The sequence below is a fragment of the Grus americana genome, chromosome 1, assembly GCF_028858705.1.
Source record: "Grus americana isolate bGruAme1 chromosome 1, bGruAme1.mat, whole genome shotgun sequence".
NCBI classification, from domain to species: Eukaryota; Metazoa; Chordata; class Aves; order Gruiformes; family Gruidae; genus Grus; species Grus americana.
This window is the reverse complement of record NC_072852.1, coordinates 12,293,897-12,321,602: the sequence shown is the minus strand read 5'-3', so window position 1 is coordinate 12,321,602 and position 27,706 is coordinate 12,293,897. Positions and strand designations below refer to the sequence as shown.

The 27,706-nt window shown below is 38.4% G+C and overlaps 1 protein-coding gene across 1 annotated transcript; it reads right to left on the bottom strand.

The window, feature by feature from the left end:
• Positions 1–95: 95 nt before the first annotated feature.
• On the bottom strand, positions 96–27,706 carry GNAT3 (G protein subunit alpha transducin 3). Its single transcript, XM_054812637.1, has 8 exons — positions 26,956–27,706; positions 20,221–20,263; positions 14,598–14,739; positions 10,984–11,141; positions 6,955–7,083; positions 2,651–2,780; positions 2,291–2,444; positions 96–749 (listed from the first exon to the last, which is right to left on the bottom strand). Exons 1-8 carry the CDS (start codon positions 27,071–27,073, stop codon positions 559–561), a joined length of 1,065 nt encoding a protein of 354 aa, XP_054668612.1. The 5' UTR covers positions 27,074–27,706; the 3' UTR covers positions 96–558.

Below are 27,706 nucleotides of genomic sequence, written 5' to 3'. Positions count from 1 at the left end.
ATTGGCACTGCTCTTTGTCATACACCTGTTAAGTCTGGGGGGGTTGCCTTTCTTGAATTAATGGTGTGTCATTTTTAGTTGTGTATGTAACATGAAAACAAAAGAGTACTGAATGGAAATTTTCTATTGATACTGTTTAATGCTATAGCTTTCTTAAGGCTTCAAATATAAATAAAAGTCAGTTATCTGTTACACATTATCTTTTTTCTCCCATCACTAGAAAACACAGGATACTGAGGTGTCCCCAGTTTCCTGAGAAGTGCTGATTATCTTCAAATCATACTGATTAAAATAGGAATTTCCCTTTGATTCCAGTAGAATTTATCAGTGGCTGGCATCTCTGTGGAGGAGGAACATTTTTTTCAATCTTCTTATGACATACAGAAAGTTAGCATTGGACTGCAATGCTCAGGCTATACCCAAGGCTTCAACTGACACCTAACAAAAGCCTAATTGATATTGTTTCTTCCCTAGAGCTTTTTATTTCAGTCAGCACACAGGATGAAGAGAGGAAAGTGGGCTGAGATGAAGTCAAGCTGTGAGCAAGGGAATGAATGTCTAGAAAAGCCCACAGTCTTTCAGATTTTCCTTGATTATTATGTCTGTGACTGCATCAAATACAAATTTGACATTCTGGGTGTCCGTGGCACATGTCAGGTGAGAATATATCTCTTTATCTTCTTTCCTTATGTTCAAGTCTAGGAATTGTTTCTTGATGTAATTTCCAGCATCTTCAAATGTATTTAGTCCTAGTGGAGAGAACAGGAAAAGAAAGAGAAGACACATTTCAACAATTTTCTTTTCTTTTTTCTTTTTTCTCTTTTCTTTTCTTTTCTTTTCTTTTCTTTTCTTTTCTTTTCTTTTCTTTTCTTTTCTTTTCTTTTCTTTTCTTTTCTTTTCTTTTCTTTTCTTTTCTTTTCTTTTCTTTTCTTTTCTTTTCTTTTCATTTCATTTCATTTTTCTTTTCTTTCTTCCCTTCCTCCTTTCCTCCTTTCCTCTTTTCCTCTTTTCCTCTTTTCCTCTTTTCCTCTTTTCCTCTTTTCCTCTTTTCCTTTCCTTTCCTTTCCTTTCCTTTCCTTTCCTTTCCTTTCCTTTCCTTTCCTTTCCTTTCCTTTCCTTTCCTTATTAACTTCATGCATTAGGTATGGAAATTTTGTATCTATCTAAACTGCCCACCTAAATTTAAATTTCAATGCCTAACCAGAAGTCCTCATTTCCAAAATTATATGATCCTGACTAAGTCAGTGTGAAACAGTTAAGGACCTTAGAGACAGAGCAGAAAGTGAGAGAAACAGAAGAAAAAAGGAACGAGCATAAATTCAAAAGGAATCAGGTAGATAGCAGACAAAATTGGTAGGAAGTACAAAAATGCAGAGATAAAGAAATTAAGAAGGAAAAAGGGAAAAATACCGATGCTTATATATTAGGTCATAATTTTTTCACACAGCTTCTCTGTCTATCAGTAGTACTTTAGAACAACAGCAGGTGTGAACACTGGTACCGCAGGCTCACTGTGTGCCTGGAGCAGGCAGGGACTCCCGAGGCAGGCTGCTGCTGAGGGCCCGTGATGGCTCCCGACCTCTCTGAAGCCTCAGGCAGTGTACAGTGGCGTAGCTTCACTGACTCTAGCACATAATGTTTGATTATCCCAGTGAAGCACTGAGCAGTTTTGGGTTGCTGTGCTGATGTGTCCTGAGAAAGGGAGTGAAGGAGCTGGTTTTCAGGAAGTGCACAGAACCTGTCGTCTAATAATAATACTGCTTTAAGTATGCTTCATTCTGGACACTCCTATCCCAAACACATTAGGTTAATATTAAAGTACCATCAGATTTTGTTTTTTCTTTCTGACATAGCCTCATATATTCTCTTACATCAGCTGGGAACAGCTGCTGGTTTTTATTTTCAGTAGACACTACTGTGACATACAACAAGAGGCAGTCTTCCTTTATGGAATGGATTTTCAAGGTAGGGACAAAAAACTTTGATTCAGTTATGGTGTGTGTGAGTGATAAGCCACTGACTTGTACTGAAATATTGGTTGGGTTCATCCGAAATATGCATCTCCAGAGAGAGATGACCCCAACCCAGGAGAAGCATCAGGAGTAGGTGAAACATTGGATTCTGGCCATATCTATCCCATATCATTCTTTTGAGAGAAAGGCTAGATGCTTATATAACATGCTTAGTATTTAAATGGTTATATATAGGTGATCTGAACCAGTCTCAGTCTTCAATGCATGGCCTACACTAATCATCTGAATGTATTTTCTTCTGAAAATCCCAAACTTACCATTATACTCAGGAAAGCAGATATTCAGATGAACTTTTGTTATTTTCTCTTGAAAGAGGTCTTTTTTGTTTAGAAACAGCACAATGGAAGTGGCTGCAAAGCACTTGTGGTTGCAGATGCTGTTGAACAGCTGAAGGCTTTCATGCATTCTGTTCTGTTGAGATGCAAAAGATAAACATGAGAGACTGACAAATCCCATCCCCATATGTCATTTTTACTGTAATGTTCTTTACTGGCAAGAACCAATACAGCACAATAGCCTTTAAATGGTTATCAGGGAACAGGAATAGTTATGATATGCCATCAGAGAGTACATTAAAACTTAGCAGCAAAAAGGGTTGTTTGTGTCTTCTGACTCACCACTTCTTTATCTTCCACCAGAACCATGTCATAGGCACTGAGTGCAGCACAGAATATGATGCAAGTAACTCCCTCGAAGCAATGAATCCACTTTTTTCTCTCTGATCGCTGTCCACCCACATCGAACATCCTTTGCAGAAAAAATAACATATGTACAATGTAAAGTACTAACTAATAAGGACGTAGTCATGCTGTTAATGTGCCCAGTGCAACTGGAGATGAATGACAATCAAATATCTGTCTTTTCCAAATATTGGTCTGTTTCTATCCCAACAGGGCAAGAAGTACTCTGTATTATTTATGGCTTTGTAGTGGGCATGAAATGAAACGTAAAGGCTTAAATATCTGCATATAGGAAATACATCCAGTGATTTCAGGTGGCTCTCCATGTTGAGGAAGTGGGGCTCTGCATCAGAGCTCAGTGCATGACTAAGCCCTGTGGGCAAGGATTTATTCAGGACGGAGTTCATACATGAAACATTGACAAAAGACCCTCAAATCCACAGTCATTTGTTACTTCATAATTTTGCTTGTAGCAAACTGACACATTGGTCAATAAGGCATATGACTGGAAGCCGGTCATGGGTTGACCCCCTGGTTATGTTTAATTGGCTGGTATAGATCTATAGTTAGCAATCTATTCATTGCCCTGGCACGATCACTTAGCTAGCAGTATAACCTGCAGCATGTGTTTGTGTGTAAGAGTCTCTGCCCTTCCAATCTCATTAGTTGCTGCTTAAAGAGTAATTCATGGGGAGCAGCACTCCATTTCTAGAAAGGAAAATGTAGGGCTGTCCTCCTCTGCATTAATTTCCTTCAGTCTTTGCCTGAAATTGCTACGTTTGGGGAGAGTCATATGAACTTTTTACGGAGTCTTTATATGGGATCCAAAGCCAATTGAGCATACCTATCTGGGACCTAGTTAGGGCCCAACTGACATGGAGCTGTTGTCAAAGTTCCCATTGTGCTGCTTTGCACTACCTTTCAAAATTCCTACGTATATTCGGAATTCTTCAGTGATAAGGGATAGGGCTTTCTTTTCACTACTTTTCTGACATAAAAGGTGCCAAACTTTAACATTTTTCAAGTGTGTTAGAAAAGAGAAAAAACATGTTAAAAATCAAATTTACCCTACCCTTACTTTTTCTGTTTCCTTGTGTGCATGATGACTTTTCTGTGTGCTGCCTGTTGTTAAAACTGTAAAACCTAATCCCCTGTTGCATTATCCCTTACTTCAAGAAAATGCATTAGATCTTACTCTCTGGTTGTCTATCCTGCGGTATCTGAAAATTAAACACAACTCAGTTTTTATAGCAATGTAAATATTGGGATTCAGTATGAAAAAATCATGTCAGTAATAAAAAGAGCAAGAATAATTTGTTACTGAAACACCATTTTTTGCAGTATATTGATCCTCCATTTTCTTCACCATCAGCAATACAGCTGATGGAAACAAAGGTTATTGTTTATCATTTTTCATCCTGCTTAGAAGAAAACCTTAGAAACCCTTCCCAGTGCTCATGTGAACTGTTTCTGCAGCTGAGGAGTAATCAGAGATTTTTTTTTTTTTCTAGTACATTTCATCTCTTTGTCTGATAATTGAGTGTCTATAAATTTGAATTATTAGGAAATCAGGAAGCTGTTGTGGAGCAAGATTTTGATAACAGTAGTGGCATTCTTCCAAGCATATCTTCGCCGAGTTCAGTGTGCCTGCTGAAGAATGAGGTCAGTAAGAATAAATCATCTAGACTTTTGGCTGTGATTAGTGCCCCAAAGTCACCTGCCATTACGTGTCTTCCTTGATTTGTGTTATGTAACTCTGAAATCAAGTTTATGGTGGGGGGGGAAACCTTCAAAATTTAGTCTGCAGTAAAGTTTTGTAAGCATACATAATCATATGAAGCTGTATTTGCTTCCTGCAAGCTTTTAGCATATGGCCCTGTGAATATTCTTGAGAAGTCAGTTAAAATAGGACAAGATCAAAGCTAGAGGCAATGCTTTTGGGCAGTTTTTGTTGTACTAACCTTAGTTTGCTTAGCACTTCTCATGTCAGCTCAAAACTTAACGTGCACATGTAAAACTGAAGTTCCTCTGGGAGTAGTAGAAAATGTATTTCTGAGATGATATTTTTCTTTTACTAAGACAGTCAAAGTTAGTCTTGAAAGCTCTATATTTTCCTAGTACTGCTCTCGGAAAACTTAGCTACAGGTACAGGACTAGCTGTATATTCATTTGTCCTAATGGTACATATAGTGAGACCTGAAGACTAAAATAAAGCTTGCCTGATTTCAGTCCAGCTCTTCCTAGCACATCAATGGAAATGACAGCAGGAGAGGACCTATGAAGATCAGACCTTCTTTTAAAAAATATTTGTTCTGAGCTCTGGAAATCAACGTCAACATTAGTGAAATAAATTGAAGAGCACAAGAAAGCTAAATTCTGCTAAACCAGCAAAGTAACCTCTAAGGAGATAGCAAATAACAAGAGATGTTGTCTGTGCAACTGTAATTCAGTTCCTTGGAGCAGTACTGGGATTTAGAGTTTTACTGCATGGATACAAAATGTTTTCTGCCTCATTCAGTTCAGAAGAGGGACGAGTGTTTACTGAATAAGGCATCTGTTAATGTTTTCTTTTTATCCATGTATGGCTTGTGACCCCAAGCTTCGTTTAAGTACATCAACCAAAACTCACTCTGAATGTGGAAGTGTCGTTCCTCTCTTTATAGATGTTTCTATGGTACTTATCAAACTAAGTGCAGACTCATCAGGATCCCCCAGCTGTTTTCCATTGCTCTGGCAATGCAAAGTAGCAGTAACTAGCTGGTTAAGATGGATTTATAGCTGCTCTGCATCCCTACAGCAGCTCAAAGCCCTCAGACTATTTTGTAGTGATTTTACCTCATATTACTGGAGTGCCTAAAACCACCAATGAATTTACTCAAATAAGACTGCTGTGATGCATAGCAGAGAGGCCAAACACAGTGGTTTTTTGTGTTTGTGGTGGCATTAGGAGCCTTCCTCTTGTTTACGGACATTCAGGTGACTTCTCAGCTGTGCTGCATTTCAGTTGGACCTAGACACTAGTTCTGGTACTCCAGTATCAGGACTAGTAGCATTCATGTCAAAGAGGGTTTCCACTCTGATGATTTCTTTCTCCATCCTGATTTTATTTCTTACCTAAACTATGATTGTAACTGAAGGTGCTCAGATTTTGAGTGTACAAAGTGGAAATAAGTTAATCAGAGAAAAAGAAGATGATGTCTATGACATTGTACCATAGTGTTTGTAGGTAAGTGCTGAATTTTCACAAGTGATCAGTGTATTAATAGGTGATAACAATTTATTTATAGGGCATCTACTTCAGAATGTTATTTTGTAGATGTAATCTCCATTGCGTCAAAGCATCTGTGTGGTAGCATAGATGGTTTTGGGGACATTTAGTTGCCATGAGGAGAAAAAAACAAGCCCAATTAAAAATGTAAAAGTTATAAACCTGGTACTTTATGTATCTGTCTATCTCTACAGAGTTTTTTGTCTAGACTACATTCCTTAATATGCATCCCAGCCTTTAAATTAAGAATTAAATGGAATTCAGTCCATAGAGAAAAGCATTATAGAACACTGAAACTATCATAATTCATTCAAATACATTTTCATATGGAATTAAATGTTTTTAATTGGTTCACCAAGCATAACAAAATCTTCGGTATCTGAAAATGTCAATTATTTTCAGTCAAATTTCTCAGAGACATTATTTTCAAGATTTTTTTTCTGAACATTTTGCTTTTCATCTTAAATGAGCATGAAGGCATGCATCCTAATGCTGAAATTTCCCATGGGACAGAAATTATTATTTTTTTGCCAACTGTAATGCATTCCAGTGTTAAGAGCAGTTATTTCCATTCTCAAAAGAAGAGAGTGAAAGGTTGAGAGTGCATGCAAATTAGTAGTCATCAAATGTTTTACATGCTGTTAAGGACATTTAGGTAGGCAAATTTCATAAATGTCACAAAATTATTCAAATGACAGGATGCAAATAATGCTTTTTAGACACTTACCTATGTAAAAATGTCCTTTTAGAACCTGATATTCTGAGATCTGTTAATAACAGTCCATTACATGCTTAAAGTTGGAGTACTGGTACTAGAATATCTGGCTTTTTTGGCTGTTTTGAAATATTAAATGAGTGGATTCAAGGATATCACAATCGGATTACCAATATTATAATAGGTCAATACCTTTGAAAGGAAAAACTCAGGAAAGATGAAAAACCCACAGAGAACTGTCAAATAGGTTTTTTGTACCTGAAGTTCAAATCCTTGAAAGAGAACTGAGTCTCGATAATCCCAGTTGTTTTCACTCGAGAGTGCAAAACATCTTGCTCAGTAGGCACATAGTCTGGCATTGCTAACCTGTCCAAATCATTGAGGTAACTAAGGAGAGTAAAAAGAAATGGCATTTGGTGAATTCAAAAGATGAAATGAACGTTACATAATCACTTGACATTGAGCAGCTTTTAAATATTTTATGTAAATAACACATTTAAATACAATACTATTGGTTTTTATACAACCTAGATCCACGATCCAGAGCCTTTCTTTTTTTCTTTTTTCTTTTCTTTTTTTCCTTGTATACAGAAGTGTAATTTAGTTCTATATAATAAACATCTTTCTGAGAATTTCAGTTCAGGAAAATCCTTGTTTTCCTCAGCGATGTTAAAAAAACACCTTGTGAGAAAGGGGTTTTTATCCATTTGCTTTCTGCAAGTGGGAATTGCTACCACAGGGGCAGAACCACAAGCAGCTTTCACAAGCAGATTCACCAGAAGCTATCACAGCCCATCAGACCTGTTGTAACGGTATTTTCCTTCCTTAGTGAAAGGGAGGGTGTAATATTTTGGAGGACTTCAGATTTAGGGGCTGCTTTCCCTGCAGACCTATCAGTTTACAAGAGGAAGGTACATGATGATTTAAAAAAAATATTTTATAATCAAACCCAGAAGCTTCAATGAAGCTGAGGACCCCCTGGGTTAGTATTCTTACACATCCCTGGAAAGAGGGGATTTTCTGGTTTTATGTCTGCCATACAGAGATAAAGTCTGCATGAAGTGAGAATCCAAACCAGAGCTTTGAAGCCTGTTCTTGTCCTACCACCACCTGTCTCTTCCAGGGCCATGCAGCTTTCTTGAAATGGCTCGACAGAGCCTGTGAATCCTACTGGCTGGTCTAGGACTCTCTGTAAAGAGCTCATGAATTGACAAAAGGAAAATAAGAGGTGAGGTTTGCGTAGCTTCCTACATGTTAACTACTAATATTCAAATGAAGAGCAAAGCCAAAAGCAAGAAACCTCATACAATAGTTGAAGCATTTTTTAAGCTTTCGGTGTCCCAGTTGGCACCTTTCCATTTGTAGCCTCTTGTTTCTGACAAACAAAACTCAGTCTCTCAAATGTTTATTAGGCTTCATGCCTTTTTTTTTTCTTCTCTAACACAAAGTCTGGCCAGCATGAAGTTCTGCTGTTCAATTTAACCAGACAACTACAAAAACAAGCCTCACTGCTCATCATCTTTGTCTGCAATATTTAACACATCTGTAAGAAATAAAATAGAATAAAATAAAATAAAATAAATTCAAAAAAGCTAGAATCTTCTATATGGAGATTTGTAAGTAATGCTTTGCAATGGGATTTTTGTATTTTGAGTAGATAGAATCCACTCAGCAAGGAGAGCTGAAACTGATCTGAGTAATTCAATGTTTGCCCATTATTTGAGTCCAGGAAAAGACCTGTTTAAAAAAAAATTAAAAAATCAATATAGCTCTGGTTCTCTGAGCAGAGCCTGAGGCAAACTCATCTCAGCTCACCTTTGTGGAAGGCAGAAACAAAAAACATTTTGCAGTTTATAAAGCATGTAAGCACTATAATATACACTTGTCCATAAAATTAATTATAAAGATCCGATAGCTCTTAGTCACAAATACCTAAATTTAATTCAACACAGCCAATTGTAGTTGCATAAAAAATTCGACCAAGTTAATTATCTACTTAATGGAGCAAGAGAGGCATCTTAAGATTCTTCCTAGAGCTGTGAGCAGCTCCAGGGGGACACTCTGCAGGCCAGCTCCCCGCTGGCCAAAGAGAAGGGCAAAATAGTAAGTCTAAATGCCTGATCTTTCCTTGGCTTGAATTAGGTGCCATGAATCCTATTCTGAGAGGCAAATGACTGAGCAAGCAGGAAGCACCATGTACTACTGGTAGGTATACAATAACATTTAAGGTCCCATTTTATAATCCTGATTTTGCCCCTTCCTTACCCATTGCTCCATCTTAAAACAGGATTAATTCCAGGTGAGTCTAAGGAAGAAATTCCAGCCAAATTTGGCATATAGGGGATTTTCTGTTATTCAGAAGATCTCATTCTTTTCCATTAAAAAACACAGAGGAAAGGCAGTGATCAAACTGATCAAACTTCATTAGTGTGAATTAATAATGAACAGACTCAGAGAAGATAACCTCAGAAAGTCAGAGTTTACACAGTATAAATCAGTACTATATGTAGGAGCTGATTCACAGGAGCTGAGAAAGAGGATTTTGGTGTCAAAAGAAATTGAAATGTAGCATTAGATAGTTGATTGACTCTGGCTGGTTTTGAACTGATCATTAGAATCCCAGCAGCAAGGGCAAAAATTAAGTTGATTTTAATGGTTCAGAGCCAAAGGCTAGATTTTCAGAAGCATCAGGTACTGAAAGATGAAGACAGAGGATTAGCAGGATTTTTGGTAGCATTCAAGCAGATGAAAAACATATCACTGTTGGTTTTAATGTAACTCAATAAATTATTGGCTCCTTTACAGTCTATACTCGCTCCCTTAAATACTGAAACATATTGCAGGCTAAAACATGACACAACCCAAAACAGTGAGAGGGAATTACTTTAGACTATCTTCTTTTTAGGCAACAAAACCTAATCTGCCAGGCATTGTGTACGCACTAGAATGTTAGCTGGTAGACAGGTAATTTATTTTTTTTCTGCATTAGTTTTTTTTTTGTTTGTTTATTTGGTTGTAGGTTTTTTAAACTTCAAGAAGTGTTTGTCATTTTAATTATGATGACTGACTTGCTATGGGCTTTTTAGAGCTGGGAACTGCAGTGTGACCTGTCAGATAGGCTATGTGGGGAAACAAAAGATTGCTCTATACTATTGCTATAGAAATACAAGGCTGTCATAAAATACTGCCAAATCAGTCACAAATCAACACAGACACTATTTTCTTTCTTCAGGTGTCATGCAGAAAGGTCTTCATTCTTGTTTTGAAGATATAAAGAGACAAAGAATTTTTAATATTTTCATGTAGTATCCCTTCTACTGTCTACAGTGAGTGAGCTATTGCTGCCTTCAGTTTGCCTGGCTCCGATCATGCCTTTCTGTGGTGAGTAGAAGGGACACCTCGTGAGGTTTCCCTCTGCAGGTGCCCTCAGCCTGTAGGAGGAGCTGCAGGAGCAGAGAGCTCCAATTGCAGATCTTGGAAGATATCTGGATCTCACCTGGAACAGCCCTCTGCCCCAGGTCTAGAGTCAGACTTACGCACTCTGGGAAAACTCCAACCCAGGTCACATCTCCCTTATCAGTCTTGTGTGAGATTAGGAAGAAAACAGCAGAGCGTAACCATTGTAGCCTGCCAGAACAGCTGTAGCAACAAACAAAGGACTCCTGACAAGTCTAAGCTTACTGACTCCATCTAAGCTAGGACATATGCTCCAGCTGAATGATGACCCTTCGTGGAGCTGAGCAGCCCTAGTCCCCTACTTACCTGCTTCCCATCTCCCAGGCCGCAGAAAGGGAACTGGGGCCATCAGGTTGGGGCGTCTGCAGCACCACTGGCCAAAATCAGCTGGATGCTGATATGGTAATGGCCCAGGGAACATCCATCTGTGCAGTCACATTAGCTGAGGAAAGTGTTTATAGTTTTCTCCAAAGTTATGTTTAGCAGCTTGAAATGTATACATTCAAAGTAAAACCTAAGCTGTTTCAATGCACCTTTTCCCGCATTTTGTCAATCTTAGAATTACCTAGAGAGAGACACGACTTTTTTTTTTTTTACAATTTAAACAAACTCACAGAAACAAGTTGTTCCTTCTTTTCACTTGTTTCCTTCAGTTAAACATTTCTAATATATTATAAATATTAGCAAAACCCCTCATTCTTTTTCAGGTTAGTAAGCGATCATTTTCATAGGCTGTTCTGCACCTGAGGAAGGGTTATTGTCACAAGCCTTCCTGCGCTGTCCGTTACAGTAACAGCCAGCTGTTCAGCCCCTGCAGCTGGTGTCACCTACTAGGCTGCCGAGTCATTGAGCTGGTACTCCGCTGCTCTTGCGAAGCAGGCCTGGACCCCACCATCGCTCCACAGTTGTTTGATGAGTTCAACCAATTCAGAAGACATGTCACCATCCTCCAGAGTTGTTGCCATCGCACACAGTTTCGTTTCATCTTCCTAAAGAGAGATTTCAGTAAATATTGTGCAAGCACACTGTGCCCCTGCATCTCCTTGAAGACATGCTTGGTTTACAATGAGTTGCAGGGGCAAAATATCTCATTTTCACTGATTTTTCCAGGGAGCTGTACTCGCCTGTGCATGTATGCATCCTGTTACAAGCTCATTTCCCTTTAGTTAGTGCCAAGGTTAGACTTAAATTGTGATAGACAGAGTTTTCCTCTTTTTATTGTTTTGTTTTGTTCATACAAGGGCTCAGTGTCATCTTACAATAGGTGTTCACAAAAGGTCCAACTTGGAAGAAAAGCTTTTATTGTAAGTGGGGTATCAAAATCTAAATTATAAAGGTTATTTAAAGCTTAAACATATCATATCATATCAAAGCAGAAATATATAGCTAAATATATTTGTTAATATATGTGGAAGAAAAAATTTCTAGCTTTAGGCCACAGTGAGAAGTGTGGCAAAGTGAATATAACTAGTAGTGAATGCATTTCCTATATGTTTGGTGTTTTTTTTTTATTTGGGGAAGAAGAAATTTGTAACTGAATTAAATCCCAAATATTTTAAATGTATTAGTCTGTATTATCTTCCTTTTGCAGTCAATCCCAAAAGACTTCAAGTGATCTATTGCATTAAAAATATTTATTTTCATTGGTTAACATCTTAGGAATGTACTGTAAATAAAGAGCATGATTAAAATAGGGTCATTTGATACACTGTCACAGCAGTGGATAATTATAGAATATAATTCCTTCCTCGCCGTATAAGTAGACAACTGAAGTGACGTGCAGTCAATAGTTGCAAAAGTAGAAAAGGATTCTGACAGACACTGTTTTGGCAGGGAGTATGTTGTATTCAAAAATAGAAAACATCTTCACAATAATTTGTAACAAATTTATTTTAGGAATGCACTATATCTTTATTTTTCAATAGATATTGCAGTTTATGGAAATTTTATAAAAGTGGGAGACTGATCAAAAATAAAACACTGTAGGTTTTCTAAAATATTGCAGAAATTGAGTTAGCATGGAGAAAAAGGAAAAAAGGTGGAAATAACCACTAGAGTATGGCTTTCATTTGAAAGAGGAGGGAGGCCAGCCATACAATTGTGGTTTTACATGAAACACCACCAACTCCATTTACATGCCTGTGCATGGATCAGCAGAACTGAGTCCTGCTTTCTGGCATGTGCCCCTCATCTGTCTCCAAGGCTGCTCTCCAGGGTGCACACTTGTTCAGCTTCAAGATAAGAGCTGGAATATTCTCTCCTTCAACATATCACATATCATTTAATGATTGCAGCTATCCTCCTACGATGTTGGATTTGTTGGTCGAATAGCCTACAACAAGAAGCCTTGAGCTCAGAACCTCCAGGTGTACGGTAAATGTTCATTGATTATTACACCAAAGGTGGCAACTGCGGATTTTGACGCTTGTGTAATAAAGGAAGATAGCGGCAGGCTGAGTTTACCGTAACCCTGATTTATATAATGTTTTGTTTCTCTCTGGCATTTAGAGAGACTTCAGATGATTTTCAAATTAAAAATAGATTGCAATGGCTCTTTAGGAAGAAAAAAAATACCTCTCTCCCCAGAACAGATGTTGTTCAAAATTATGTGCTGAGGCACTTTCAGGAGATAATTGTAGGCAGTCCTGGAACATAGATAAACCTGTTGTTTTCGGGCCTAAGATAAGCCCAGTCTTTGGGCTAGATGACTTTAAGCAGCTAAACCTGGACCAGAACACAGCAAGACCAAAGTCCAGATGAAGCTTATATCAGAACAACTGAAGCTTATAAATAGCTTATGATTACAGAAAATGAAAGCTAAGTTTGTTTTTGGAAGAAAGGGCAATACTTAGTGGCGATACAAATAAATGTGATGAAAATTTCTGTTTTCTTTAAAACATCCATGTTGCTCTTACGTGGTTCTGGGGGAAAAGAAGGCAGGCACTGCGAATATTTTATGCAGGTGTATGCAACTGTATTCCTGGAGGCCTATTCTGCCAATGACAGTGAGAGTGGGCTTACTGTGCTATAAATTATAAACTTACAAAAGCTATATATGCTGCATTTGGTTATATATAATGCTAAGAAATGAACTGGGCTATTTAACAAAAATTTTTAATTCCCAGTTCACCAGGCTGTGAAATGCCTTGAAAATAATGTCTATGAAATGGGCATAGATGATAGATGATGGCTGAACATGTATAAACCTCTCGGGAAGTTTGGCAGGGCTGAGAAAAGAGGCTGAAGTACCGTGGCACTGGCAGAACACATCTCAGTGACAGATGGCAAACAGAGTCTGGACCACGAAGTATATATTAGAGGCTGAGCCGGGACCCGTGGCTACGTGCTGCAGGGTTCAGCTGTCTTAGGCCACGTAGATTGGTAGATGGGTCCTTATGCTGTACACGTGTCTATCACAATGACACAATTGCCAAGGCGCAGCACATTCACATGGGCCTATTTTCTGTGTGCTGCTTTTGGGCACCATTGTGTTTGTTTGAATGACTTGCATTCATGGACCCTTAAAAGAATAGAGGAACAAAACTTTTAGTTTCTATTTTGTCAAATGACCTTATGAGCTTTAGTAACCTCTGAAGCATTTGTTTATAATTTTTTAGGTCAAAGTACCACATATCATTCCAATGAAATGTAGAGTTCTGGAACAAGAAAAGCTCTCTCAGATAAGCACATGTAATTCCCTCTAAGATAAATCTCTAGGGAATAGGCAGAATTTGCTGAAACTGAAAACAGCTGATATTCTGACAGGGCTTTGAGAAATTCTTTGCAAGGTCTGAGTTATAGACAATAGACTAAATCATTGCACTGAGAAGAAAAGTATGTGGTTTTGCTTTACTTCTGTCCCTGAAAATTCAGCATGATTGCCAGAAGATAGCAGGTCTTCTGAGTGTGGCTTTTCCTCTATGCACTTGTGCATGGAGTTGCTAGCCGTGTCAGGAACGACAGACTCCACTTCTCTGCAGTGCCAATGCACCCGTGCTGCATCTGTACAAAAGGGAGGTCTCTGCTCCAGGAGCAATGCCAAACTGGAATGTTCCCAACTTGTCTAGATGACCCTTCCTTACATGACTGAGCCCCAAAGTTTGTTCATGAAAGGGAAATACTTATTACTTTTCCCAATAGCAATAAATAAATGACTAAGCAGCTAAGAAAAGGTTCTCTTTTTTTTTTCTTTCTTATGTCTTTGCAAGTCGACCATTTCTTTCATAACAAGCAAAATGGTAGTTTATGCAAAGGTTAGTCCTCAGACATCAGTCTCAGTCTTGAGAAAATAAGAAAGGGCATCTTGTCACATACAACTCAAGCAGTACTTAGCTTCCACTGTCATAAAGCAAATACTGAACCCTTTTTGTTCTACTAGTCTCTACTATTACATTACAAAAAATGTATTCTAATGCTTATTTCAAGAGAAAGAGCGTCATACTCACAATTCTAGCTGGGTTTTCGTAACTGATTCCTAACTTAGTCATTGCTTTCACGATAGACAGAATAGACTGTACTGCGTTACTGTAAATGATAGATCTGAACTCCATGCGTTCCTGGTAGGTGAAACCATCTTTATGGATGATCCTGGTGCAAGAATAGAAAACAAAAAGGTTATGGGATGCATGAAAAGAAAAGAATTTAATGAAAAGTTGGATCAGATGCTTTTGTGGTCAGCGTGAGAAAGAACTGAGGCCATCTGGCCCTTGGAAAGGCATTTATCAATGGCTGATGTGCCTATTCTGCTGGAACAGGTAAACAGCAGTTCCTGCAGCTATGTTAGGTTACAATTATGAGGCTAGGTTTTCACTTCCCAGATTCAGTGAATAGCTTTTTTGCCTTGTGGGTCAATATAAGATAATGTATGAATCCAGGGCCATTCCTATGGATACAGGGTAAGGTGCACAGCCGTACTCAGATCCCGAATCTTTTACTATTGGAATCAAAAATATTAGTCATGGGCTGTCACATTGCTTGTTTAATCATTCTCATTTTTATCTAGAATCTTACCTACAGTAGAAAAACTCTAGCAAAAAATATTTCTACACTGTGAGGTACTTCCTCAAGGAAAAATAATCTTCAATATTTCTTTGTACATCGGTTACAATTTCTAGTGTTACTGTTACTATCTAGAGGCTTTGGGGACATATATTACTCCAAGGATTTGGCCTGTATTCTAGAGGACAAAGAAACTTAGCAGTCAAATTCAATTAATCTAATTCTGACAGAGGGATTATAATTTCATAATCGTCCTTGACTGGAGAATGGCATGGGGTTAAAGTTCTCCATGATCAGTGTGCAGATTATATCATGATTCAGAGACATATTTCTCCATGAGTTGTGAAGAAGGGTGAAAACTTCACCTGTTTTGGTGTAGCGTGCTCTCAATGAACAGACACCAAACTGCTTTGGCTGCTGCTGGAACCAAGGGTCTATTCTTCCTCAACTCAGTTGTTCAGAGATGAAGGCCAGGTTATTAAATAAATAATTTCTGGGGTTTGTGGTTTGTTTTTTTTCCCCGTCTCTTGCCAGAGATACAGTCTGTACAGAGCTATACGAGCAGAAAGGGCTGATGTGAAAGGGTCTGATAGGTTAACCCAGAGTGAGTATAGGTGTGTGTCTTGGGGAGACTTTCCCTTCAAGGGGAGAAGTCAGCCCTGTCAGAAAATAATTCACTCACACGCACACAAAACCCAGATCACATTTGAATGTGTCTTATCATCTCTCTTGCTTATGGATATCAGAGAATTCAAAAGTTGCATTCTTATGTCTGTAGGAATAGCATCTGTAGGAAAAAAAGGTTCTCTAAATGTTTCCCCAGTCACTTCTAGAGCTCTGTTTTGAAGCTTTCCTTTTTTTGAATGCTGTTTTCAGTGTGAAGTCAAGCTAATCTTCAAGATCCAAAGGAATCCTATTGAACTTGGGAGAAAGAAAAAGAGGAGCTGTGTTATGCAGTCTTGTATACCAGTGAACTTTTTTTTGCCATCCTCTGAAATAGCCATGTATTCCTGTGTCAACGTAGTGATTTGAATGGAATAATAAGAATTGTTCAGAGGGGAGGCTTAACCACTTGGTGGAGTCTAATGTAGCTCCACAATAGTGCACTGGATACTCTGGATTGCTGCTCAGGGATGGCCTAAGCAATGTCCTGTGTGTGAAGCACCATGGAGCCCAGAGCTCCCTACTGATGTAGCTGGCCTCCTTTAATGAGTTGGGACATCTTTAACAGGAAGCAATTTCAGCTGCCATCAGTGTTGAACCTCACACTGGTACTTAAGCATATTCTTCTTACTCTTACCCTTACTACCTGTGAAAGCAGCAGCTTTTCTGTAAATAATGGAATGAAATATATAGAAACCTAAACCCAAAGAAGACCAATGAAGTTGGTGAAGGGTCTGGAGCACAAGTCTTATGAGGAGCGGCTGAGGGAACTGGGGTTGTTTAGCCTGGAGAAAAGGAGGCTGAGGGGAGATGTTATCGCTCTCTACAACTCCCTGAAAGGAGGTTGTAGCCAGGTGGGGGTTGGTCTCTTCTGCCAAGTAACAAGTGATAGCATGAGAGGAAACAGCCTCAAGTTGTGCCAGGGGAGGTTTAGATCAGATGTTAGGAAAAATTTCTTCACTGAAAGGGTTATCAATCATTGGAACAGGCTTCCCAGGGAAGTGGTTGAGTCATCATCCCTGGAGGTATTTAAAAGAAGTGTAGGTGTGGTGCTTAGGGACATGGTTTAGTGGTGGGCTTGGTAGTGCTGGGTTAATGGTTGGACTTGATGATCTTAAAGGTCTTTTGCAATCAAAACAATTATATGATTTTATCATTCTGTAAGTACATGAACTTGGTTTAACTACTTTATCTGTCTCACAGTGGTGACCATAACAGGATTTCTGGGGAAGATGGGTGTTTCGCCTGTGACTGCAAAAATCTCTGATGAGACAGAAGGAAAGATCCTAACACAGTCCACAAATGGCTGTATTATATTTTCATGCTTTCCCTTTGAAGAACAAAGGAAGGAAGAAAATGTAAGATTCTGAAATAAAACTAGATTCTGTAATTACAGAAAAAAACCTTGGTTCTGCTTGAGGCTTTTCAAGGTTTTTTAGTTTGATTGTTTTGTTGCTGTTTTTTTTTTTTTTAAAATAATATATTTATGTCTTCTGGCTGAAGGTATGTTAGCCAGCCTGTTAAATCACTAGTGAATTTTGATGCTTTTACTAAAGATCTGTCATTCTTAAGGAAGGATTGTAAAACAGGCTGACATCTTGTATGGCCAGAAGGAGCATTTTAGCAAATGGAAAATTTTGTTCCCTGATCCTCCTTTAAAAAAGAAACAACCTTTAAAAAATAAATGCAAGATGCTGAAGGCATGAGGTGTTAGTCTACCGGTCATAATATCTAAATTATGTTTCTATTGGAGGAAAAAAGTTATTCTCCTATGTGTTTGATGTTTCTAAGGAATTTTTTCATTTGTTTGTTTTTTTCACAAAAGGAGGGTTTCTCACCAGACAGGTGGAGTTGATTCAGTCTTGATGGGCATGATGAGTTACCAAATATTTTGTTTCCTACTTTTCATTCACTGAATTATTTGTAGTAGGTTTGTACTGCTAACTTAGAGCATAGCACAGAAATACTCAACTTGGCTTTAAAAAAGTTAGATTACACATTGGAAATGATCCAGTCAGAAGCACAGAGCTCCAGAGAAACATTTTTTTTTCTTTTTCCTCTTTTGTTATTGCTCAACCGTCATAGCCTTTTTAGGGCCTTGCAACATATCTATACTTTGAGCATCAGAAGATATTGTTGAAAGCTTAGTGGAAGGATTTAACTTTGATTGAAATCTTCAGTCTGGAAAGAATGAGGTTTATGAATTAGAAAATTATATTAACAGGAGTAAAATCATCCTGATTTTGGTGGAAAATTGTATTTTCAGCAAAATTATTTCTTTTGTAAGCAGCTATCAGTCTTCTCTAGAAAATGTGCTTCACTGAAAAAATTAATAACTGAAATCTTTTTTTTACTTAAAAATTTCCCTTAAAAAAAAAAAAAGTCCTTGGTTGTGATAGAAAGATGGCATTTTATATGAAAAATGATAATTTTCATGAACAGTTTTCCTGTAAAGTAATTCATATTTGTGATCAGGTTGACAACTGATAAATGCACAGGGCTTTAAAGATACCTCTCAGCTTTGCAGCTTTCTGCCCCCTCCTCGATGCAGTTAAGGGTTATCAGCCTTCTTAAAGTGCTCAGGTCAGAGGAACATCTTTACTCTGCTCCTACTTGGGGAAGCTTTGAGCACAATACATTTCAATGGTTTGGTCAGTAGGGAGGGTCTCCTGATTGGAACTCAAAACAGAAATAAAATTATCTGCCCTTTAACTGGAACAAAAAAGTTAGCAAAGTATTTGATGAATGTTCTGAATCTGTCTTATTACAAAATGAGCTGCTTAAATAGTAGAAAATTGCTCTTATGACATAATGTTTTTTACTTAACTCTTTGAAATGCTTTGGTGAAGATATGAAACAGTTAGGAGAACTTAAATTCAGAATAATATTACTGCTTTCATAAATCAGTCTGCTTGATTTTTATACAAGATTGGTGCCTACAGAGTGGTGTCCTGTGTAAACAGTTGCAATGCCTGTGTAATTGTTGTCTGTGTTTGGACAGGTCTAGGAAGCAGACCTGGACACTGTCTATGGAAGTAAGGCTAGATACAGCAGCAATATTTTAGCAGGTTACACAGTAAAGGAGGATTTTTGATGCCAGTGTAAGTAAGATCTCTTGATCTCAAAAACAGATGCAAGATTAGTATTTTGGCTACCCTTAAAAGAACAACATGACCGAATTTAGTTTTAGCCTGGTTTACTATATGTAAAAATATTATGACAGTAAATTGTAAATGGGGACATACACACACAAACAAATTTGACCTTCTTCTGAAGCCAGGGGAAATAAAACTATTGACTTCAATCTGTGTTGCACCATCTGCACTTTGAACAAACATCTACAAGTATTCTTGCAGTAGATTTATGGTGCGGTCACAAGATCTTCCTAGCCAGATATTCAGTCCAAATTTGAACAGAGATTTCTCCATGTGAGCTTGTACAGCCTGTTCTTTCCCAGACTGATTATTATATGAAAACTTTTTGGGGTGATATTTTCCTGACAAAAGCAGTTCTCATGATTGTCCTTACCCATGCTACATGGTGGGTAGCAGCTGCTTACTGTGTAGGCTGGTGGCAAAATGTTGTCACCTGGCCTGTGGGAGACCTGAGAACAATCTTTCTGACTTCTGGCAGGAGCTGGAATAATACTGTGGGGATCAAGAATGATCTACAGAGGCCAGTTTGGGGGGGCGGGGTGGAAAAGAAAGAAAGACTTTGCACTATTATACAATTATACTTCCATATTTTCTCTTGCAATGCAGGAAATCAAATGAAATTAATAGAGACCAAATTAAAATTGGACAGAGATGATTCACATAATATGTAATTAAACTGTGGAACTACTTGCCATAGAATATTATGGATGTTATTAGTTTACATTGGTTAAAAAAGGATTCAGGAGAAACATAGGCATGAATTAACTGAGGGCTACTAAACACAGTGATTCCGTCTGTGGGTCAGGATGGTGCCTGAGTCGCAGATCATCAGATACTATTAGGGAATTCAGCGCAAGTGTTACTGTGTGTTTGCTTGTCTGGTCTGATGATCCTCTGCAAAGGTCCCTCATTAGCTACTGCAGGAGACAGGATGCTGGGCTAGGTGGATCTGCCATGGCTGGTGGTCTCATTACGTACTGTAACTCCTACCAAAGCCAGTGAAGAAGCTTCCCTGGCCTTCAGTAAGGAGTTGGCAGGTGCATGATTTGATCAGACAGATTTGATTACCAATCCAGCTGAGTGTCTTTAGTCACTTTGTGTTTTTCTTTATGTGGTTGAATGAGAACTTGCTTTAAATAATGTTTCTTTGCATTTTATTCAATAGTCATAAATATTGTAATAAGGCATTAGCTAGGTAGCTTATACTACAAATACCAAATTCAACAACGGATATGACTATTCATATACTTACTTCATTTGCTTCACAATAGTGCTCTTTCCCGACTCTCCAGCACCTGCAGAAGGGGAATGTTGAGAAGTGATTGATAGGTGAGTAAGTAGCAAGTATTAAAATTAACTCTCTGGAGCACAGAATTTTGTATCTGTGAAGAGACATACAGATGATGTAGATCTCCGTTGTACTAACTATAACCCTCCCTAGTGTCCATTCAGACTTAAAAAGAATGAAATCTTGGTGAAACCATTAATTCTGAAAAGGAAAGGGACACTTGGAAAAAACATTGAGTCAATTAAGAGAAAAATACAGACTCTTTAATTAGCAAGGAAATAAAATATGGGTCATATTTTGATTTCATGTCTAGAAGATGGGCAGAAAAACATGAACAAACTACGGCTTCTGACAGTGCCCCATTCATGATGTGGTTTGTATCTGCTCATTTTATGCATATCATGACCTTTTGTAAGCCAAACCAGCCAGTTCCATGCTCTTTAGCCAGTCTCTTTGAGCAACTGGAAAAATAGAGCCTGGAGACTTACATGTGCTCTTGCTCCTGATGCAGAGGCAGCACATGAGCAAATGTCTTGACACTGGTGTTTTGTCACTTTATTTACCCTGTGCTCTTCTGCTGTAAAGTATTGGAGGTGGGAAACCTGCAGAGCAATGCAACAGATCCAGCTTGGGAGCGATTCTGCAGGAAATCCCCATAGCTGGCGGGGAGGTATGGGCATTTGCTTGCACAGCCAGTTGTGGAACTAGGGCATGGGTTTGGTCAGATTACGTACCATTAATTTGCCCTTATCTCATGGAAAGTGAGTAATCACAACGCAAACCTTCTTCTTTGGAAATCAGTGCGGGTGACTATCATCTGTCAGTGAGAGTGGTGAGGCTTGGCAAGAACTGCCAAACAAGAGCTGGATTTTGTAAGCACCTGAAGAGAGGATTTAACTTTGGCTGTGAATCCATGGGACAGGATTCATCACTGCTTTTCTCTTTGCAGATTATCATTTACCTCACTGGACGGTGTCAAATACTTTTGACAAAAGAGGGAATTTGGGGCATAGCTATTTTAACTGAGGGCTTCTCAGTGAATGGAACAAACTGATTACAGATTTTCCAAACAGATTTTGTAAAGCTAATAACATTTAAATGACAGGGATTAATTTACCCAAATGAATCACAACAGACAGCAAACCATATGCAAAGCATTTTCTAAAATCCATGATGTAAACGGCAGAAAGTGCGAGAGAAAAACGAGCCTATGCAAAATGGGCTGATGCTGCCATCTGCCACAGTTTGGAAAAAATGCAAATTTGCTGTAGATCATTTATTATCACTTCAATACCCTTCTTCAGAACTTTGTAAAGCCCTCTTGGCAAGGTGGTGTTTGCTACACTTTTTGTAGGGAAGAGAGCAGGCTGTGCTGAGAATTCATACATTCACCTCGTAGAAAGATTCCAGGAAACATAATATAGAAATGAACCTCCCTTCCAGATCTGAAAAACAAAGTTAAAATAGTGTGGGAGGCATAATTTATATCTTTTGCGTGCATTTTTCTACCTCTGCTCATCTTTAATTTATGATCCAGCAATGCCTTTATCTAAACAACAGATGACTCTCAGACTTTGGCTTCACCCCGGAGTATCGTGTTAGTCGTAGCGGCATTTGCACCCCGGGAAATGGGTCAGAAACAATTTACTTTGCACCTGCTTCTTTTTTTTCCTTTCCCCTCCTGTGCAGCCTGCTCCTCCGGCCAGGGGCCCAGGTCAGGGAAGCAGGGACAGGGCTGCGTTTCCACCCACCGCAGTAGTCTTCTGCTCGCAGAAAGAACAGCAGGAGTGCATCGTGGTAGCCCTTCGGTGACTGCATGGGGAGCTGAAGGTAGCTTCCCTTTAGGAGGCAGTGAAAAGGGCAATTATAATTGAGCCTAGATTTTTCTGAGTAAAAGAGGAGTGCTTAGGCCAAACGTAGTCCTGTCCTGAAGCTTGGAAAGTTTAATTGGCTTTTGAAAAACTCCCTGTCTCTGTGAAGATTTATAGCTCAGCCTGACAGGGACCAGTGACAATATGCCATAGCCTGTATTTTGCATTTCACATATTTAGGATCTTCTAGCTTTTTCAAATTTGCCTCTGATTTCTCTGTCTCTATTTGGATGCCAGGTTTCCTTGAGATGGATAAAGACACAGAAAATAAAGGCACAGAAATCTCGGTCAATGCCTGAAACTCTGGCCTCACCCCTGGGAGCTGAAGATGTCCCCACTGCCAGTAAAGTTGATGGAAATTTGCTCTCACACTTCTTCCCGGAGATCAGGTTCACCATGCCCCGCGGCATGCCACATCCACCTTCATCATGGTGCTGTACACACAGTGCTCTGGCAGGCTGTAACCTGCCTCTCTTCTTGGTTTGAATATTTTGAACAGCACCCCATGTCCCAAGCCCATTGCATTTCTGGTCATGCAGAGACTCGAGAAGAAGTGCCGTGCAGCATGGCTGCAGGCACCCAGCTGCAAAGGAGCCATCCCCCAGCAGCCTGGCATGAGTCGCTCTGCTGCTCTGGGACTGCCTGACCCCTTCCTGCAGGCCACCAAGGCACACAGAGCAGAAATGGAGAAATAACTGGAGGTGCTTGAAAGCTGGTGAGAACCTCTCAAATTCGAAGGAGAACGGAACCCAGGACCTCAGCTGTAACTTGACGTTACTGTTTTTCTAAGCAGAATTTGTTTGAATAGTTGTGGAAACTGGGGAGAGTACAAGCTCCTTTCAGTACTGGTATTTGCTGAGCTGTTGGAGAAGGTTCTTTTTATATACTAAGCTGCTTCTGTGTCTCAGAGAGCTATTATCTCTTTACAGTTATTATTTATGTGGAAGTAAAGGTTTGGTTTAGGAAAGTTTCCAGAAGTAAAGGTAAAAAAATTAAAAAACCTACTGCCTGAATATTTTGTTTGAAACTTGTCACAAAAGCCACTGACAATGACATAAACCAGGAAAAAGCAGGAAAAGAAACTCTTCAAATTAAAATCAGAAGAGTTTTCACACCTCTGCCTGAGCCTGGTCTGTGCTGTTTGGAGCTCTGGAAACTGTGAACTAGACTGGAAATCATATCTTCCTCGTCCTCTTACCACACTCAACAAACTTTCTCCAGAGAGAAAGAAACTAGAGAAAAGATCTAAGATCTAACCCTCTTGAGGGAATAAGGTCCTTAAATGCTGCCCCTCCCTCAACCCTCAAAAAAGAAAATCAGTGTATTCCAGTCAATAGGATTATTGGGCCATCTTTGTGCTCAAAGTCTTTTCTTCCAATGCAGGTGTTAATAACAGGAACTTAAGCCTGACTTCAGTACTATGGTAACTGAGCAGAGATTGATTCATTTAACTGGTTTTAAATGTCTGTAAAATAAACTTCTACATTCAGACTGCCTACCAGTGACCTTTTATAGTCAGTGGAGAAAAATATTTGCTTCTAAAACTAAAAAAACCCAACCAACCAACCAAACAAAAAGAAAACGTCAAATTTTTTTTGTCACCCTAAAGTAGATATTTAAACTAAATTGGGTAAGTTGTGCCCTAAAAGTGAGTATTTCTCAGTAAAATGAGCTGAGGATGACCAGCTCAGATGAGGTGAGTTGTATCCCACCACTGAAAACTGTAGACAATGAGGCCATGGAGTAATACTTTGGAAAGAAATAAGTTTAAATGATTATTTAAACTGATGCTAAGTTCTTATTTCTGTGAAAAATCACTGTTAGCATCAGCTGTTTTGGCCACGTTTTGCACGTGTGCTGTACTTTGCACACAGGTAAACTGCAAGCTGGCCTCCTACAAAGTATCTGATCTGCGTGTGATGTGGTAGGCAAGATACGGCCCTGATACAAAGGAAATAAAACTTTCACCTTGGAGTTTGTTTTATGAGTCTGGAACAATCTGGGTTTTTGGAAGTATAAATACGTAGATGATAGTTTTGTGGACAAGACGGGGGGTGGGATGGCCTTGACAACATAGGAACACGTCGCACAGAGGACTTAACCCTCCTGGCTCAAGGACATCTTGTGAGGAATGTCAGAAAGTGGCATAATTTTCCCCCTCCCCCAGTTTATATGAGTATGTCATATAAACTGTAAGTTATCACGTCAACACAGATAATGTGTTAGCCCAGATCACGGAACTTAACGTAAACAAATGTGGTATCTTTGGTTTCTGGTTATAATTTCATTTTTGTAAAGGGACCTACTGGAGGACCAGAGAGACCAGACTACATATTAAATAATCCTCTCAGGAAATGGTCAGAAAATATGTATTTTTTTTAACATTTTAAGAGTAATAACATAATGATCACTCTGAAAAAAATATGATATACATATCCTTTTTTTCCCTGAGTATTTTCTACCAATCTGCCTACTGCAAAAGAAACAATGGTAACATCTGATCCATAATAAAGAGGCAACGTATGGTCAGAATGAACAGAAACCTAGGACTAGGGTAGGACTAGGCTGGTTGGCTTGAATGGAGCTGCCCTTGATTTATGAAGTGCAAAATTTGAATCATTTCTGAGATCACCTCAGAGGTATGGAAAGATAACAGGTATAGATCTGAACACAGTAGATTTAATCCTCTCCTGTCTGGCCATTGCACTGGTTGACTATGGAAAGGACTATATGGTGCCCCTTATACATGTTGCTTCAGCTTCTGTGATTCCAAGTGTTCAAGAGACACTTTCACTCTGGCTGTGCAATAGGCTTGAAACAGACTTATGTTTTATTCACCTCTTGCTTTTTGAAGAACAAAAGAAAATCAAGCTGTTACATGTATAATCTTTTTCTTTTCCCCAACGTTTTTTACCTTGGCTCCTTGTGATTTGTCATAACAGTTCCCAGAAGAAAAAATCTTCCAAAACATTACCCACTGACAAATTGAATCTTTATCATGTGTGACATGAATAAAGGAAGATATTATAGAAATATATGCTATAAAGAAGACTTTAGCAAAAGTATTTCAGATTCTGATGATCATCTTGTCTCATGAAAAGAGTAGTTGATGAAACTGAAATATCTTCAGATTTGAAATGAATGAACTAGAAGTCTTTTTCACATAGTTTACAATTAATCTCAAAGTCTTTTACTAAAGTTATCTTGAGAATGCAATATTAATAGTGTCAGAAAAAGACTGATTGTATACATTGGGAAACATGAAAAACTGAAGTTCTTAATACTAAATACATACATGTGTTCTGGGAGGGGTAATTTAGTTTGTGTCCTAGTGTAAGACAGCCTCCAGTACTACTGCCAAGACATGAAGGCTTGAAGATCAAAATATATCCTGAAACTACTTATCTTATAAATTCCTCTTTATCCTATGAATTCCTCTTAAGGATTTTTCACATCTTCCTCATGTACCAATACTGTATAATATCAGAGATAGGATGCTGGAGTAGATAGACCCTGGTTCAAAGTCAATATGCCAATTCTTTTTTGTAAGAGTGTATAGAAAGTACTGAAACTTTATGAAAGATTAAATGAAAATGTAATTTTGGTTTTTGACCAACTCAAGCTTATCTCAGTAGGGGCAATATTTTGTATTAATGTGGCACAGAAAATCTTCATATCCTCCACTGGACTGAAAATCTCTGTAAACCGCAATCTGAATACTGATGGACATAAAATGTAAAACTGATGTACATACAGTGTATCAAACTGCCACTTTCCTATTATTTGAGAAACCTGCATGGTTATGTTTTTGTCTTATTTCTTTATTAATAATAATAGTTAGATTCTCAGCAGGTATAAATAGACTTTTTGCATAAGATACAAAACAACACAGTTAAGCCGATTTACTTCATCGAAGGGATCTAGCTAAGTCTGAATAAATGTCAGCTTAAAAGCATTTGTAAGCATCGTGGTTACAATGGGGAAAAATTAGAAACATTTCAATGATCAAAGTTTTTCTATTCATTTGGTGAGACCAGTATAAACTGTCATAGCAGGCATCATACTGCTAGAAGAAAAATATTAAGATGGTGCCAGTCTTATTGTGCTCTTGGATATTTCAGGTAGGCTAAATAGTACCACGGGAAAAAAGAGAGAAGAATAAAGCTATATCAAGAAAAAAATATTTTTTCTTTTGCCATTACACCCGCTGGTTGTTAATAAATTGATCATAGTGTGGATTAGAAGTAGTAGTCTGTGAGAATATTCATCTGTATTCATCTCATTTCATTACCTTCCATTCCACTCTCCACAATATCATTTTTATACATTGAAAAAAGCCCTTCCAAGTGACTTTCTGCTTCTGTAAAAAATGAAGTGCAACAGTTTGGAAAATAAACAATATCAATACCTTGTGACACCTGTGGATTTTCTATGCAACCAGTTATCTCACTTAATCCTGCAAATGAATGTGTATAGGTCCATGAAAAAAAAAAAAAAGATAAGTCTGTGCTATATTCTGTGTCAGTAAGCATCATAACATTTATCCTAGCAGTAGGTTCTCATTTCTCAAATCTTTTCAAAGTCAAGGGTTTATAATATTTAAAGTTGAATACATGCAGTGACAAGACCATTTCCAGCCCGTTCCTCGTGACTTAATTGGTTGCTTCATGAGTGTTGACAACTAGGAAACATTTTGTGTAGGTACTACAGGACTGTCTTCTTCAAATCAAATAGCGAGAGGTGGGAGATTCACTGTACTGAAATGTAATTCCAGAGCAAAATAACCCCTCAATGGAAAAGCATTAGGAACAATTTTTATTCTATTTACCCAACAGTAGCAGTTTGACTGTCCTGGCTTCCCTCTCTGCATCTGCCTGGAGTTTCTTTTCCAGTTCTCTGGATCTTCTGGCCGACTCCTTGCTCTCAGAACTGGCTCCACTGCCCATCCTGAGATGTTAAAAATCCTCTGTTTGTCCAGGTGATTTGCTTCTTATCAGACTAGTTCCTTTAATTCAGAAGGACAACAGCCTGTGCTTCAAGAAAATTTAAAAATCCCATGCAAACGCTGTTCAGCCTTCAAATCAAATGGTCCCTTTTCACCTGTCACATGATCTGGAGATGCTATATAGGGACATAAAAACAGACTGTTATGATGTCATAGAATTAAAATGATCCATTCAGGAGCAAACTCAAGGTCTGGATACATCTCTGTGCTTTTTCAGACAGGTTCTGTCTTCACATGCTTCAGAGAAATGTGCAGAATATCTTGAAACAATAAAACTGGGAATAGCCTAGCTCAAGGACAAATTTTTCAACTTGTGACTCAGTGTTAGTGCCCTGAAGCAAAAAAAAAAAAAAAAAAAAAATCTTTATAGTGCAATAGTAATATAGAAGTATTTTGTGCAATGCAGTGGAAATACTGTTTGGCATGTGTTGTCAACAGTATATTGAGAAAATATACTCTGCTGTAATATTGTGGTAGTGGGTAAGAGTAGAATTGCTGTCAGGACTACAAGATCCAAAATACTTTCCTCGTGGTCCTTCTCTTCAGATTAAGGATTTCAACAAATTAAATCTTA

Excerpts from the sequence above, each read along its gene's own strand:
- GNAT3 (XM_054812637.1), bottom strand. The coding sequence starts at position 27,073 with ATGGGCAGTGGAGCCAGTTCTGAGAGCAAGGAGTCGGCCAGAAGATCC. Across the intron at positions 11,142-14,597 it reads ACGAAAACCCAGCTAGAATT|GAAGATGAAACGAAACTGTG; the intron begins GTGAGTATGACG and ends ATCTCTCTTTAG. Across the intron at positions 750-2,290 it reads CTGCTTTCCTGAGTATAATG|GACTAAATACATTTGAAGAT; the intron begins GTAAGTTTGGGA and ends TCTCTCCACTAG.